The sequence below is a fragment of the Agelaius phoeniceus genome, chromosome 2 (genome assembly GCF_051311805.1).
Source record: "Agelaius phoeniceus isolate bAgePho1 chromosome 2, bAgePho1.hap1, whole genome shotgun sequence".
Classification (NCBI taxonomy): domain Eukaryota; kingdom Metazoa; phylum Chordata; class Aves; order Passeriformes; family Icteridae; genus Agelaius; species Agelaius phoeniceus.
The window spans coordinates 3,760,544-3,777,880 of record NC_135266.1 but is presented as its reverse complement, the minus strand read 5'-3'; the positions used below and the strand labels follow the sequence as shown (position 1 = coordinate 3,777,880).

At 42.7% G+C, this 17,337-nt stretch overlaps 1 protein-coding gene across 6 annotated transcripts in view; it reads right to left on the bottom strand.

Moving 5' to 3' along the window:
- Positions 1-1,720: 1,720 nt before the first annotated feature.
- The window catches only part of B3GALT5 (beta-1,3-galactosyltransferase 5), a 38,298-nt gene continuing 22,681 nt past the window's right edge, over positions 1,721-17,337 (bottom strand). For 3 of the 6 annotated variants that reach the window (XM_077193284.1, XM_077193276.1, XM_077193261.1), the window contains exons 2-3: positions 5,001-5,183; positions 1,722-4,393 (exon numbers count right to left, since the gene is read on the bottom strand). In XM_077193284.1, the coding sequence (XP_077049399.1) occupies positions 3,440-4,393; positions 5,001-5,081 (1,035 nt within the window). In that variant the 5' untranslated portion in view covers positions 5,082-5,183 and the 3' untranslated portion in view covers positions 1,722-3,439. Of the gene's footprint in view, positions 4,394-5,000; positions 5,184-11,185; positions 13,813-17,337 lie in introns of those variants that run through there. The other 3 variants (XR_013186046.1, XM_077193289.1, XM_054627946.2) reach the window with 3 other exon arrangements.

Sequence of the window (17,337 nt, the reverse complement as noted above, 5' to 3'; positions counted from 1 at the left end):
ACCCAAACAATTCTATGATCCTGTGAATTACAAGATCAGTTTCTCATTTGCACAAAGAAAATCATTACACTGAGGACAATTCTGTGCAGCAACTGAATGCATTCACTTGGGAAACCACTCTGCAAAGAGGAGAGGAACAGAAAAATCCCTGAAAATCTGAATCCCTGACATTGCAACCCAAACTCATCTGCTCCTCAGCAGAGCTTCAGCAGGGACAAATGAAATAGTTCTGGACAGTCAGGCCACTGGAGACTGGTGTGGGGACAAAACATCCTGAAGGCAGCAACAGAGGCATCCTGCACAGTCACTGGAAATGACAATTCCATCTCCCTGGGTGGTTTCAGCACCTTGTGTCAGGTTCTTGCTCCCAGTCCAGCAGAGATGGGATTCATGGAGCCACAGAATGGTTGGGGTTGGGGTTGGGTTTGGGTTTGGGGTTGGGGTTGGGGTTGGGTTTGGGGTTAGGGTTGGTGTTGGGTTTGGGGTTGGGTTTGGGGTTGGGGTTGGGGTTGGGTTTGGGGTTGGTGCTGGGTTTGGGGTGGAGGGAGCCTTAAAGAACATCCATTCCCACCCCCTTACCACAGGCAGGGACATCTTCCACTGGAATTTAACCCCGAAAATACAGAGGTTGAGTCTGCAGAAGAACAGTCAGCAGCTGGATTCAAGTAATTTGGAATATTCCTGGACTCAAATAAAAGCCCCAGCCAAGAGGTCAAGCCACCTTCAAGGGTGACTTTTTTTTGTGCTGATGCAAAGCCACAAACTGCTGGCACCAGGCACAGAGGTGGGAGTGAGACCTGCAATTGCCTGCAGGATTATTTCATTCTAATATTATTATTTTTATGACTGTATTATTACCTGTGAGAACAAGAACAGAACATCAGGCTGATGATGCTGTCCCAGCTGACAGAGTTCTGCCCCTCAAGACAAGGAGCTAGCAGTGACCAGGGTAAATTCCTTTGTGCTTACCAATTTTCCATAAATTAAAGGAATAACCACCTTGGGCACAACAGCAATGAATGGCACAAAATATTTCTGCATTTTACATGGAAAGAATAGTGATTAAAAAGATGTTGGCTTGGCTTCATCAGTCTGACCCATCATGCCTTCTGAAGGCAGCAAAAGTATTCAAAAATAGCTGAATTTTAAGCAAAATGCAGCTATTTAAATATTTTAATTCGTTAAATAAAATATTAAAATTTTATTGAAGAAGCTTAAAATGCAAAAGACCATTCTTCTGACAAACAAATTAACATTGTTTCTTTCATCATCAGTGGTCAAAAATAAGTGTGTGATCTCAGGTTACACCAGAGGAAAAGAAATTATATATTATGACCATTATTAAACACTTCTCAGGATCTTCCTGCTGAAAATATTACCCTGCTCTTCAGACACAGACAAGTAAAATGAGGTACTTGGAAAATCCTTGCCAAGAAGGAAAGGAAAGGAAAAGGAAAAGGAAAGGAAAGGAAAAGGAAAAGGAAAAGGAAAAGGAAAAGGAGAAGGAGAAGGAAAAGGAAAAGGAAAGGAAAGGAAAGGAGGAAGTGGCGGAAGTGGCGGAAGGAAGAGAAAGAAAGAAAGAAAGAAAGAAAGAAAGAAAGAAAGAAAGAAAGAAAGAAAGAAAGAAAGAAAGAAAGAAAGAAAGAAAGAAAGAAAGAAAGAAAGAAAGAAAGAAAGAAAGAAAGAAAGAAAGAAAGAAAGAAAGAAAGAAAGAAAGAAAGAAAGAAAGAAAGAAAGAAAGAAAGAAAGAAAGAAAGAAAGAAAGAAAGAAAGAAAGAAAGAAAGAAAGAAAATAATCCTTCTTTTCAATGAAAAGAAAAGAAACAATAAAAATAAATAATTCCAAAATAATAAAATCTGTTTTCCTGCCTTTCTTCCAAGCTTTTACCGTGCTGGATGTTGGATCCCCTCAGCTCCCCTTGGGAACAGCTCCACTTTCACTGCTTTTTAGAAAAAACCCTTCCCACAGACATTACAGGCATTCCATGCTGATAACACTGACCCCTGTTATCAGGTCTAACTGTGCCTGCAGGAAAATCAAACAGGACCATTGCATAAGGGAGGAGTTCTCAGCTCCTTTCTCCTCAGAGCCCTGAAGGATTTTTCAGCATCTGCTGTAAAGACCCCTCTCCTTATCTCTGAAATTTATAATCATCCCAGAGATTTCATGAGTCCTTGCCTGGGAATGAAATAAGAAATAGGGCTCCCAGCCTGAATGATTACTTGAGCATATTTTCCACTAGGTCTTGTTATAAAAAGAGAAAAATCCTCCTCTCTTCTCACTCACACAGCCAGTTTCTCTTTGGGAAAAAAAAAAAAAGTCTAAATCACTGTAAGTGACTCTGGTTTAGCCTTGGCAAACCATTCACAGCAGCTCTCAGGCAATCAAAGTGAGACACAAATATAAAAGATGTCTCCAGGGTCTATTTCAATAGGAAGAGCAGGCACCCTGCACTGGCTCCATCACTGGATTATTTTCAGCAGGAAGCACACACAAGGAAACAGCTGCAGCAGCTTTTACACCTCCACCAGGTGACCTGCAGTGCCCAAGGCTGTCCTGAGAGTGTTGCATGGGCAAATTCTACCATCTCTGCAAAAAAAAATAAAAAATAAAAAAATCGGTGCAGACTGAAGGAGGGATCTGTGCCAGGATGCAGCTCAGCCCACTCAGAGCTGGCTGCAAGGGCAGGGCTGCAGCTCCCTATGCCAGGAGGGAGCATCCTGACAGCTACAAATATCATCCCTTAAGTGCCTGCACAGATGGGTGCAGTAATTCATCAAGAAGATGCTGCAGATTTTATTCCCCAAACAAAAGTGCTTTGACTTTTTTCTCTTTTTGTTTGGCACAGCAGAAATGTTCCCAGGCCTCTGGCAGCAAGATTTGGAGTGGGTTAGCAGGCCTGGATGTTTCAGGAAAAAAAAATTGTAACTTGTGTAGAGAAGGGATGCACAGAGGTGGGAGTGAATGGAGAGAAGGAGGTTTGCAGGTTCTTGGGCAGAAATAGGGAATTTTTTCACAGAAAGGGTGGTTGAGCACTGGAAGGGGCTGCCCAGGGAGGTATTCAAGGAATGACTGGATGTGGGAAATCATTGCTAAGATTTGAAAAGAAAAGAAAAGGAAGGAAAGGAAGGAAAGGAATGACTGGGTTGGGAAATCATTGGGCACTGGAAGGGGCTGCCCAGGGAGGTATTCAAGGAATGATTGGATGTGGCACCCAGTGCTCTGGTTTAGCTGACCAGGTGGTGTTTAGTCAAAGGTTTGACTCAACGATCTTGGAGATCTTTTCCCACCTTAACAATTCTCTGATCCTGTGATTAAAACAACCATTTCTAAAGCCTTTAACGTGACGGAGCTGGAGTTAATTGGGATTTTGCTGGAGTGGGGAGCAGCCCTGGAAAAGCAGAGAATTTCAGTCTGTTCAGGGGGGCAAGGTAGGTGCTAGAGCACTCCTCCTTGAGTGGCTGCCACCAAGTGGTTCCAGTAGCTCAGCTGCTCAGCTGGTTTGATTCCATGGCACGTCACGATTTTCCTGAAGCGAGGAACAGAGAACCTGATTCTTTCTGGGAAAAACGTCTGCTCCGAGTGAAGCTCCTGCAGCTGAATTTTTAATTTGTCCAGGCACAGCCCTATGAACACATCCTCCAGTTTAATGAAGGGAACACTCTCAGAAATGTTGTAGATCTGGCTGGCAACGTCGCTGGATAAAACATATCCAGTCCCTGAACAAAAGGGTGGGTAGGTTGCTCCGGGATACTCTTCCCTACTCACATACCACTTACTCCTTCTTGTCCTGATGGGGTACTCGTGCAGTTTTAAAAAGCCTGTGAAGAACCCAGTGCTCTTCTTTTTCCTCAGGAGCAGCTCAGTGAGGTAAAACACATTGACAAACACGTCCGTGTCGGTTTTCATGGCGAAGCTGGCCTGGGAACAAAACCTGTGGATCCACTCCATCCCCATCATGGTCTTCAGGGTCAGGTTGTAGTAGGTGTCAGTGAAGTTCTTCTGGATGATGTCTCTGTAGCTCTGGCTCTCAGCAGCCAGGCCAGCCTGCTGGGTTGGGTCCCCAGGGCTCCCCAGCAGGAACAAGGTCACCAGGCGCTTCCCCGCCACCGTCCTCTCCCTGCCCCAGCTGTGCCTGATGGCCATCCTGGCATCCAGCTGCTGGAACGAGCACGCCACCAGCAGCACAAGGAAGGGAGGGTTCTTGTGGCAGTCCACATCTGGGAGCTGGGAGAAGTTCCCTTCCATCCTCCTGAAGGTCTCCGTGGGGAGCAGGAAACCCTGGGTGCTCTCACAGAACAGGCAGAAGTCGGTCCAGGTGTGGAAAAGCCAGAGGCTGGCACTGCTGAGCCCCACCAGGCAGACAAACAGCCTGAACTTTCTGGAATCCATCTGAAAAAGGAACAAGAAGGAGCAGCACATCCATAAAAATAATCTCTGGTTCCTCTCAGTGCTCTGCTGCCAAGTCCCTGCACGGGGGGGGTTTAAAGCCAGGTCAGCTCTAAAGGGAAGCTGCTGTTTGAGGGCACTCAGCCACCTGCATTTCTCCTCCTGTCACCCCCAGGAGATGTTCTGCTGGCAGATTCACACTTGGGCCTAACCTGAATCTGCCCTCCAGGCCAGTGTGTCCTCAGGAACCCACACAAGGATGTCCCCTGAGACACCAGGTTACCCAGGCTGGTCCTTCCAACCCCCTCCCCATTTTCAGCATCCTACAAACCAGGTTTAGACCCACCAGGGCCAGAGAAGGAGCAGATTTATGTATCCATTTCAGAGGGCAGAGAATAACAATGACAGTCTTTTGGTTTGTTGGGTTTTTTGGGGGGTTTGGGGTTTTTTTTTTTTGTTTTGTTTTGTTTTTTGTGGGGGTTTGGGTTTTTTTTTATTGTTTTTTTATGGGGTTTTGGGGTTTTTTGTTTGTTCATTTGTTTTGGTTTGGGTTTGTTTTTTGGTTTGGTTTGGTTTTTTGGGGTTTTTTTGGTTTTTTTTGTTTAAATACCATGTTTTTCCATTTGTGCCTGTGTCCCAGAGCCAGCAGCTGTCCCAGGGTCACACCCAGCCAGGTTCCTCTCATCTTCATCACCTTTGCCTCCCGTGGGGCTCTTGCAGCAACCCAGAAACTGCTCCTGATCCTTTTGCTGGAGGGGCCATGAGTCACATTCCTGAAGCTGGGTCAGCTGCTCTGAAAAAAGAGAAAAGAACCAAAACAGCAGTGGGTCATTGTTTGGATGTTTCAGCCTGTGCAGAGTTTGAGTGACTCACCAGGACCTGCTGAGGTGAGGAGGGGCTTCTCCTATTCCCCTTCCTTTTTTAAGGGAGAAAGATCCAAACAGCAACAATGCTCACTCCTCCTTTAACCTTGTAAGAGATTAATGAGCTGGACATCTGGCTATAAATCTAACAGAAATTTTGAGTGAGAGAAAAACTATCAAAGCAACCCCCAAATCCTTCCAGTGCCGAAAATATGACACATCTCCATGAATTAACCTGGTGAGAGGAGTTTAAGGCTTGAGTTGCTCATTCCAGTGAGCCCCAGGCTCTCCTACTGCTGTTCTAGAGCACCAGGATGGGGCAGTTTTCACCAAGGCAAGGGCAGCCCTTCCACATTCCCCCTTCTCAACAAGGAATTGTATCTGGCTCCCCACCTGAAAACACAGCAAACCAAGTTAACCATGCCCAGTTAACCATGGCAATCTGGTCTCTGCCTTCTGACCAGGAATGTTCTGTGGAGACTCCCCCAACTCACCCCAGTGCCTTCCTTTTGCTCAAATTCCCCTTGCCAGGCAATAAAAGGTTTTGCATTGCAGGATTTAAACTCATTTGAAAGTCCGGCCAGGTGTCTCTGGAACCAAATCCTGCTCATTTTACCCCCAAGAATAATCCCATTGACTTCAGTGGGGATTCTCAAAGCATGAAACAAGGAGAACTGGAGTCTTGGTTCACTGGAACTGCTCCCACAGTGAAGTGCATTTTTGCAATGATTCACTAATGAATTTTGACAATATTTCAAAAGTTCACATTTCTTCTGGCACTTAAATTTTAATTCATTTTATCCCTAAATAGAGTATTCCTCAGATCTGATTTTTCCTTGTATTTATAGCTCACAGTAGTTTTGTAATTAACTTTACAACTGCTTTAGTTAAATGCATATGTAAAATTGTGTGAGATTATACCTATGCAGTTATATTATATGTACATACAAAAAATTAAACAAAAAATCTGCTCTGTATCTGTTCTCACATTTTTCAATGGCCTGGGAGGAAGCACATGAATGACCTGAATTGTGTTTTTAGGACAGGAAGGTGTTTTGAGGTTGACAATGGAGATGTAGAGAGGTTTTTTCCAGTCACCAGCTCACAGAAGACTGTTTAAAAGTCTGATATTTCTCTGTTACAGAAATTCCAGAACATGTACAAACCAAACACTGAAATAAGGAAACAATGGAGAGCAACATCCTGTTAAAACCCATTAAAACCTTTCCACAAATGTGCAAGGTGCCATAACACACAGCAACCATTTTACAAGATTTCAGTAGAATCAGACTGATGCAACATGACCATTACTTACTTTTGTTTCCAGCACTGATAACAGATCTAAAAAATCCTTGTAAAATGTCCTTGTTTTGGACAGCTGGGTGAGCAGCCTCCCACCTTTACCATTTTTTCTTTCCAGAACCAGATTGCCTTCCCCTCTCCAGAATCACAGAATCACAGAATTTCTAGGTTGGAAGAGACCTTCAAGACCATCGAGTCCAACCCATGTTCTAACACCTCAGCTGGATCATGGCACCCAGTGCCACATCCAGGCTTTTTTTAAACACATCGAGGGATGGTGACTCCACCACCTCCCTGTGTAGATGATTCCAGTATTTGACCACTCTTTCTGTGAAAAACTTCCTCCTTAATTCCAGCCTGTATCTCCCTTGGCACAGCTTGAGACCGTGTCCTCTTGTTCTGCCATTGTTGCCCGGAGAAAGAGACCGAGCCCAGCTGAGCCCACGTGTGAAGGAGCACAGCTTATACACACACAAACCCACACAAACACACACAGCTGGGCAATGCAAAGGCTGCCAAAGGCATGCAAATTTTGACTGCTTTATTTTAGAAGCTTTGCAAGTGGCACAGGTGTCCATGGATCCTCTCCCAGCAGGTCCCTGCGTGGGGATCAAGGGGTGGGCAGTGGCCTTGATAAGAAGAACCATGGAATGGTTTGGGTTGGAAAGGACCTTAAAGCCCACCCAGTGCCACCCCTGCCATGGAAAGCAGGGACACCTCCCACTGTGCCAGGCTGCTCCAGCCCCAGTGTCCAACCTGGCATTGACTGGGAGAGCTCCAAGGGAAAGGGGTGACACACACACAAGCTGCTTCCTCCTCTAGCCAAGGCCATTTTTCTTCAAAAACCATCCATTCAATCCTTGTTTTCAGATGAGCAGGGACGTTTCTGAACTCTAAAATTGTTCCTGAACACTAAAACCATTTTATATTAATGCAGTCAGGACATTAACAGTTCCTTGGAGCACTGAAGTTTCTCTGTCAGGGAATTAAATCACCCTGGTGCTGTCTCGTTACCCCTGAGATGCTGAGCCCCCCTCCCATCCCCATTTTGCATCAAAACAAATATTTCTGGTTTTAAATAAAGTCCTTTTGCATGACGAAATATTTGATTTTTATCCGCGCTCTCAGTCAGAAATCAGGGGTTTTAATTATCTCAATGCTATTTCCATCTCTTGTTGTTCCAACTGCAAAATATTTGCCAAAAATTTGCCTGTTTCATATCCTAGAGACTTTTCTTAGACTGACTGGCACTTCATGGGTCTCTGCAGCTGTGGCTTGCACGGAATCCTGGCACCAAACATGTGGGAGCTGCAGCCTCTTCTCACACTCACCTGAGATGAACACATAAAAAAAGACTCTGCTCTCTCTCAGCAGCTTAAGGGGAGCTGAAATGTTTTATTCTCTTTGTTATTTACCAAATCCTTCCTTTTTCTTGAGACTGCCTCTTTTAGGCAAGTCACAACACTTTATTTTTCAGCACCAAGTGTTACAACAAGTAAACACAAACAAGTGAACACTCTGCAGTGGTTACAGATGACTCCACAAATGCATTTGGTAGCAGTTCCCAGCTTGGTAGCCATGAGTTAAGCCAACCTCATCCAAGAGTTTTTCTTCTTTCTGCCACTCTTGTTTTGCTTTTTCGACCCATTTTTATCTGCTGGGCTTCAAACTCATCCCTGATGTAAGGGCAACCTTCTTGTCCTAGAATAGCAAATTTTTCCTTAAAAAAAAGAAGGCCATGTGGTTGTGTGGAGCCTCAACATGCATTGAGAACATATCCAGCAATTAGTGACATTTAATATTTTAGCTACTTGAAATTCGCATCGGAATTTTCATGCCAAATCCCTCAGTGAAACTCCAAAGGTGTTTTTGGCGAGCAAAGGTTTTGGTGAGCTATGGAGATACATCTTACAGATGTGAGTAATACTCCAGTTGCAAGGCTGTTCATTCTTTATCCTCAATCTCATTCTGGCTGGGATAATAATTTAAGTTTAATAGTGTAATTCATTCTTTCTGCCTTTCTTGTGGCCAGCATGGAGGGTGTAAATCCCACTGGATTCCCAAGGCCTTGCTAATTTGTCCCACTATTCCTGCCATAAAACAAGACCCTCTGTCAGATGGCATTCCTAGAGGAGCTCCAAAGCATGGAAATAATTGATTTAGAAATATTCCCACTACTTCTTTTGCCATGCTGGTGCAACAGGGAAATGCTTCAGGCCACCCAGAACAGGGATCCACTAAAAGAAATTTACAGCTCTCTTTGCATGGAAGTTCTGTAAAGCCAATTTGCCAATAATCTCCAGGAGAGTTTCTACATTTTATGGCCTCTATCCCTACTTTATCCCCTCAGAAACTATTCCTTGTCCAGCAGGGGGGACTGCCCATACATCAGGGTGAAATTTAGAATAGAATACTCTGATTAACTGAATTTTTGTGCTATATTCTGGTTAAACATCTCTGCAGCTCTGTGGCTGTGACTGCTCACAAACAGCTGGGCCAGCCTTGGCATGAGGGAATAAATCAAAAGATTTCACAGGATTTGGGAAGTCCAAAGCTGGAGACCTCATCAGGGCTTTTTAAGTCATTTGAAAGCAGCCTGAGTACCAGCAGGCCATACAATAAAGTATTTCTGTATTTAAGAGTATTTCTGTATATAAAAGTATTCATGGCTACAAGCTCTGTTTGGCTAATACCATATAAAATATTTAAAAGTCCAGACAAAGGGTGGACCAATAATCCAAAATTCCTTTAAATCTATTACAGTAAGCCATTCCAAAATTATTTATTTATTTATTTGCCTTTTTTTTTTAAGTGTGATTATGACTGTCTTGGGTAATTTAGCAATTTTTGGGTTTGTTAGCCATTTTATTAAACCATAGTTAGCCATTTTTATTAACCCGAAAATGCTCTTGAGTCTCGTACTAACTGAAAATCTTCACAATTCCTATTTTTGTCTGGCAAAATTGGAGTTCACCAACAACCTGTACCTTAAAATTTTCTTAATCTTAAGTAATGAGCCTTTTCAATGCTTTAATTTTAAAGGGCATTGGTTTTGTCTTACCAGGCCATTGTCTGATTTAATTTGGTTCTCACAGGCTCTGCTCTTTGATTTTCCAGGAATCTCCCTGGCCCACACAAAGGGGATTATTGCATCCTTAATTCTCTTTGGGATAGGTTCAGATGGGGAAGTCAGTGTAATATCAAAATTGAAGTTTACCTTGAATTGAAGTATTTAGAATCAGGGATTTGAATGTCTCCTTCCTGAAACTTGATTTTTGCACTCAATTTTCTCAGTAAGTTTTTCCTTAATAACAGTTTTGGAGATTTAGGCAGATACAAAAATTGATGGGTTATTTATAATTTTTCTAGTTTGAACTTCACTGGTTTGGAAAAGGGGCAGAATTCACGAGGTCCAGTGGCACCAACAATTGTGATGGAGGCATCCCTAAACTTCCCTTGCATTTAATACTGACTAATTGATATTTAATACTTGATATTTATTAATTGATATTTACTAATTGATATTTAATACTAATTGATATTTAATAATTGGTTCCTGTGCCTTCTAAAAATTCCAGGTTTTCATTTCTTGGGGTGGCTGTTACCAGAGGCTCTGCTGCTGCCATGAGAGGCTTTGGAGGAGTCCTGGGTTTTACCTGAGCATACTCCTACTTCCAATATTTATATTTATTTTGTAATTTGTGTCTTGATTAATTCCCAATCTTCCTAATGAAGATTGAGGAACTGAACCTCTTCCCTTGTTACAGGACTCCTCCTTGAGGTTAAGAATTTTTGCAGTTTTCTTAATAATTGCTCTCATTTTCTGCTTACTTTTTTCCCCTTTCCTTTCCTTTCCTTTCCTTTCCTTTCCTTTCCTTTCCTTTCCTTTCCTTTCCTTTCCTTTCCTTTCCTTTCCTTTCCTTTCCTTTCCTTTCCTTTCCTTTCCTTTCCTTTCCTTTCCTTTCCTTTTTCCTTTCCCTTTCCTTGAAATTTCCTTTCCTGGATTTGCACATTTTGAGACACTGCCCATGCAACATCAAGTAGTTTACCTGTATTAAAACCATCCATTTCTTGGATTTTTGGTAGTTTTATTCTAATATCATCTGAGCATTGTCCTATGAAAATAAGATCCAGGCAACTTCTACCTTCCTCCCAAATGTTTTCTTATCTTTATTTCTCTCTTATCCGTGCCTGCAGCTGCCCTTTTCAGTTCTCCATGCACAGGATTTTACAGCTAAGTGTTAAACTTTCATTTTTCATTTACAATCTAAATGCTGGTTGCTGTTCCACCAAAATATTAGAAAACCAGGTTTCAAAATTGCTGTTTTAAAATACCAGAATGCCAAGTTTTAAAATACCAAAGTAACACATATATAAAATATTCAAATACTAACTTCCAAAATACCAAAGCAACCCAGTTTCAAAATATTAAAATACCAAGCTCCAAAATACTAAAATAATTCTGCCTCAAAACACCAGAAAATCAAGCTTCAAAATATCAAAGTAACCCAAGATATTAAAGATATTAAATACTAAAATACCCAATTCCAAAATACCTATTGTCAGGTGTCTTATGTGGGCAGGATTCCCAAACTCAAGAGAATGCCTCAATGTCACAGTGGGATCCTACCTGTGTCCCAAAGGAATCTGGGGGAATCTGGGATTTTCTCCAGGAAAGTGCCAGCATGGAAAATCCCAGAGCCTCAGGGGACAGCAGGCAGTTGTCTCGTGTGGGTTCACCAGAAATGGCACCAAAATTGGCAGGAATAAACTTTTCTAACTTTCTTTCCGTTGCTTCTTATTGCATAATTTGCCAAAAACCCACTGGAGGCCTCTTTATCTGTTCCTCCAGTGATCCCAAACACGTTTATCATCCTCTGGGCACGCCTCCACATTATTTTATACAGAAAACACATCATTTTAGTTAGCTTTTTGTTTGCCAGTCAGTCTTTAAGCTCTCTTCAGCAGCTGCAGGAAAGGTGGAAATGTTTGTTCTCTGTGTTATTTATCATTGGGATCCCATGAAGAAGGTGGCCAAGGTCTGGGATCCCAATCCCAAACTCTCTATTTTGCAAGTTCCTATTTCCACCAGATTCATGCCTCCTCCACCCTGCCATGGGTTGGTTTTAGGCCCTCTCTGTTCACACTTCTGACCCTGGTGGAAATCCTTTGTGTTTCCCAGACATCAAGCCATGGTTACTCCTGTGCCAAAACCAAATTGCTGCCTCAGGGGACACCAGGCAGTTGTCCCGTGTGGGTTCACCAGAAATGGCACCAAAATTGGCAGGAATAAACTCTTCTAACTTTCTTTCTGTTGCTTCTTTTTACATCATTTGCCAAAAACCCACTGGAGGCCTCTTTATCTGTTCCTCCAGTGATCCCAAACACGTTTATCATCCTCTGGGCACGCCTCCACATTATTTTATACAGAAAACACATCATTTTAGTTAGCTTTCTGTTTGCCAGTCAGTCTTTAAGCTCTATTCAGCAGCTGCAGGGGAGGTGGAAATGTTTGTTCTCTGTGTTATTTATCATTGGGATCCCATGAAGAAGGTGGCCCCAAGGTCTGGGATCCCAATCCCAAACAGCAACACTCTCTATTTTGCAAGTTCCTATTTCCACCAGATTGATGCCTCCTCCACCCTGCCATGGGTTGGTTTTGGGGTCTCTCTGTTCACACCTCTGACCCTGGTGGAAATCCTTTGTGTTTCCCAGACATCAAGCCATGGTTACTCCTGTGCCAAAACCAAATTACTGCCTCAGGGGACACCAGGCAGTTGTCCCGTGTGGGTTCACCAGAAATGGCACCAAAATTGGCAGGAATAAACTCTTCTAACTTTCTTTCTGTTGCTTCTTTTTACATAATTTGCCAAAAACCCACTGGAGGCCTCTTTATCTGTTCCTCCAGTGATCCCAAACACATTTATCATCCTCTGGGCACGCCTCCACATCATTTTATACAGAAAACACATCATTTTAGTTAGCTTTCTGTTTGCCAGTCAGTCTTTAAGCTCTCTTCAGCAGCTGCAGGGGAGGTGGAAATGTTTGTTCTCTGTGTTATTTATCATTGGGATCCCATGAAGAAGGTGGCCCCAAGGTCTGGGATCCCAATCCCAAACAGCAACACTCTCTATTTTGCAAGTTCCTATTTCCACCAGAGGCACAAACTCTGTCCTTCCCCCTGCCATGGGTTGGTTTTGGGGTCCCTCTGTTCACACCTCTGACCCTGGTGGAAATCCTTTGTGTTTCCCAGACATCAAGCCATGGTTACTCCTGTGCCAAAACCGAATTACTGCATCAGAATTAACCTGACATCTCCTTTAATGAGTGTAATTATCTGAAGAGCTCCAGGAGATGAGGGCTGTGTGCCAGAGAGCTCAGGGAAATCAGCCTGGCCTGAGGCAGAGGCAGGGAAGTAGGTCTGGAGTCCCCCTGGAAATACCAATCTTAAAAAGGAACTTTTCTTACCTTTTCTGGGGCAGAGCTGCTGCCAGGCTCAGCTGCTGATGTTCTGCACCCAGGTCACACACATCAGCCAGGGAAAAACCCAAACCACAAATCAGCAAAACTGCTTTGGGCCACCTGCAAAAGTCCTTGCTTTGTAAAAGGACTCAGCTGCAGCCCCAAAATCAGAGGCACAACTCAAGAGTGGGACCAGGAGCTCCAAACTCAGATCCTGCACAGTTAAAGTCAGCAGGGCTATTCCCTTTTGCCTTTCCTGATCACTGAGTGGAACATATGCCCTGCTATAAGGACTGGTAAAAGCTGCTAACTCCCAATTTTCCTTGGAATAAAGCCCCTAAATTGCTTTTTTCATAAGCTCAGCGTGACACAGAGAAGGATTAAGCACACATCGATAATAAGAAAATGTCAAGAACAGCAGGAAACATTTTTTTTTTTTCCTAAATGCAAGAGTTTCAGAGGAGCAGGGGCCAGTCTGGAGCTCTCCAAAATGACATTTCTGTTCATGCAATGGCTTCAGCAGTGCCTGGCTCACCAGCTTTGTGAATTAACAGTGTGCTCACCCAAACTGGCAGGCAAAAAGGGTGGAAACCCAAAAAAAAAAAAGTGCAGGACAAAGGGAAAAACTTTTTATGCTGTATTTTCTGAACCTTTTTCCCTTTGATACCTCTCACCAGCCTCTTCTCCACACACACCAGTTTCTATCATTTCAACACTGAGTTGCTGGGGTCATTATTTATGGCCAAATCCTCTCCTTTTTTTCCTTTTTTTTTCTCCTTTTTCTTTGTTTTTTTTTTTTTTTTGCTTGGGATTTTGTTTTGTTCTTTGTTTTGTTGCAGGTTTGTTTTTGTCTCGATTATTTTCACCTCTTTGGTTTTTCTCCCATTTTTTTCCACAGTGTGGTAGGAGAGGGTTTCCTTCCCCAGTTCCTCCCAGGCCTGCTGTGATGGGATCTGCATGGAAAAAAAGGGGTTTTATTTTAATCATTCCATGCTTAAAATGAGCCTCTGGTTCTCCAGAAATGTTTTCTGCCCAGGCAGTGGCTCTGTCCCAGAGCCATCAATTAGAGAACAGATAGAAAAGGAGCATTACTGTTATGGATTTGCAAATCCCACTACGTGGCCTGGCTTATGCTCTGTCTTTATGTTACTAATGCCCATTTAGCTGATTGACCCTGTGACTCCAGCAGCAGATTGAATTTGCTTTGTGGAAGGTTGGGCTGGTTTTTTATTTACCTCTTTTAGCTCTCCTTATTAAAACTTGGGGTTTTAATAAGGAGAGAATGAAGAATAATTAAAAGAAAAATATGTATGGTTAAAAACAAGTGAGTTACGAATTTTCTAGAGGAAGAAAAATTAGAGTGAGATGTTACATTCTAGATTAAAATGAAATACCATTTACCATATATGCAGCTATATGCATGGCCAACATGGCCTAAACATTTTTCACAGCAATCAAAGAAAAACCATGGTCAAAAAAGGAGGAATTTTAAAATATAAATTGGTTAAAATTCAGGTTTAAAAATTTCAGGTTTAAAAATTTCAGGTTTAAAATTCGTTAAATTGCTCAGTACTTGAGCAAGAGTCTCTTCAAGTTTCACTTCCTTGCCCTATCCTGCTCTGAGGCTATTTCAGAAGAGAAATGCACAATAACTGCACATTAACTCCTTAACCTCACCCATTCAGAGGCGAATTTGCACCATTTCCTCCTCTGAGTTGTATTTTCTGTGCCACAGAGGGCAACTTACTGGTGGTTAACCACAGCCCCAGCAGATTGCATAAACTCAACTTAAACACCTCAGGCACAGGGGGAGTCCTGCAGGCAGCACTCCTCCATTTAATAGCTGCAGCTTTGTTTTTACAGGGAAAAAAAAAACCATTCCTGGGCCCCATCCACTCAGAAAAGTGTTTCCAACTCAGATCTAGAAGTGTCACCTCGGATGTGGAAATTTCCACATTATTAAATTGTATAATAATAATAATAATAATAATAATAATAATAATAATAATAATAATAATAATTTTACTTTTTAATATTTTAATATTTTAATATTTTAATATTTTAATATTTTAATATTTTTAATATTTTTAATATTTTTAATATTTTTAATATTTTTAAAATTTAAATAGTTGCAATGGCCCAGACCAGGTGTCCTTGGGTTCTGCCTCTGTCCCCACCCAGATGCCTAAAGGAAAATCAAGATCATGGCAGGAGGGATGGAGGGAAGGCCTTTGTGGCACAGGAATCTTTTGAACCAGAGGATGCATCTTCCTCCTTATTTAAAACAAAAAAAAAAGAAAGAAATCAAGAGCCATTAGCTTTTAATGCACCTTGATCTCATCCACCCAACTTGCTCATAACATCTGTTTTGAAAAGCCAAAAAAGCATCCTCAGACCTAAATGCCATTTTACTCTCAAAGCCAGCAAAAAGTTTGTGTCTTGGAGTGACTCAAAGTGAAACAGTTTGGCAGGAGGTGCCACTGCTCTGGTGATGTCACAGGAAATAAGTGCTGCAACTGAGGAGTCAAAAAGAAATATATATTTCCAGGGACTTTAGCCAAGCTAAGGAAGCTTGCTTCTATTTTAAAATATCAGCTTGTTTTTCCAAGCCACCTGCAAAATTCTCTGGATGGATCCTGGCCCTTAAACACCCACAAAAATGTTGAGTTTGGGTGTTCTGAAGGCCAGATCCTTTTTCCAGGCTGGAGAAGATGCTGCAGTGAGGGCTGGAGGCTCCTTTGGAGAGCTCAGACCATCAATGCAGGGACACCCAGTGCACCCCAACCCCCACTGCAGGTGCTTTTTGTCCTTTTCAGGAGCACATTTGGACACTTTTGGCTCGTTCCACTGGCTCAGGGGATGCAAACACAGCTGGCAGGCAGCCAGCCAAGGGCATCCTCTCTCACAGGCAGGGAGAAGGGCACTGCCCTGGGGCTCTCTCATCTTGGTAGTGTTTTTTCCCAAACCTTCAGCCTAAAAGCCTTCTCCTCCTCCTCCTCCTGTCTCTGTCCTCCCTTCACCTGCTGAGTGCCAACCATCCTTCTCTGGATTTCTCTCCAATGCTAATAGACTCTTGTCCTAATGCTTCCTCTGTTCCTACAACACCACCATGTTCCTTTTATCCCTGATGCTAATGGGCATATTTAACTTATTTCAGAATGGCCTCATGAATCAGCAATTTTATCCTGCTTGCTCTATTCCAAAGCCCAGATCTCAGCACAGATAAGCAATTGTCCAACAAGGGATGAATCAGAGCAACCTGACCCTGTGTAAACCAGTGTGCTTCATTGTGCTGAGCAGGAATAGAACCCAGCTCACATTCCTCTTATCTTCATAAACAAAGTAAGGAGGAAATTTCTTCCTTAGGCTCTTGTTGCCTCTGCCAGGACTCCAAAAGTCCAGTTCTCTGAGAAATTCTGTGCCCCCAAACCAAATTATTCATTGCACCCTCTTTTACAAGTAGTACTGCTGGCTGTTTTTCCTCATCTTAATGCAAAAGAGAAATAAAACTGGGAATGGTTATTTCAGATGGAATGAGGATCTTGCTCTTCTGCCTTGGAAACAGTCTCAAGATACATGAAGGAAGAAGTAAAATAGCACTGAAGAGAAGTGATAATTATGCAAGTTTAAAAAAAAGAAAACCATTCAAAATGGGAAAAATTGCCAATAAAGATATTCCAATACCACTCCTAAATCTTTGACTGCTCCTCAGTCCTGATGCTATCACTGTAGGGTGAGAACCACTGTGGGATGTTACATTGCAAATGGTTTTTTCCCCTATTTTAAGCTTGGGGAGCACTTGGAGCAGGTGAGCCAGGTGCTCATGCTTTGCCCTTTTGTTTCATTCTGCCTCTTGGCACAATCATTTTTTGGTGTTTGGAACTTTATACTCCCCTAATAGTTGAACTAAGTCTTTGCATTCATGTGCCTGTTCAAGCATCAAGTCTTGTACTTTGGGAGGAAAAAAATCTTCCTGGCCAAAGGAACACAAATCCAACCGTGGGGCCCTCATGCTGGCAAATCCTTTGTCAATACCTACTTGGCTTTAAAAGTGCTGATTTTACACAGAAATGTTTGTGGGATCAGGGCCAGTGGCTGTGTTTGTAATTACTCACCTGTGCTTCGTGGATATTCTGTTTTTCAGCATTTTATCCCAGCAGGACAGTGAGGAGAACACTGCCCTGGCTTTGTCCTAACTGATCCTGGTCTTTATGTGGGGCTGCCAAAATGTTCCCCCGTGTACAACACCCATAAAATCCAGCAAGTCAGATTGCTCATGAGCACGTTTTCACCCCAAATCAGTGCACCACACCCCTTTTA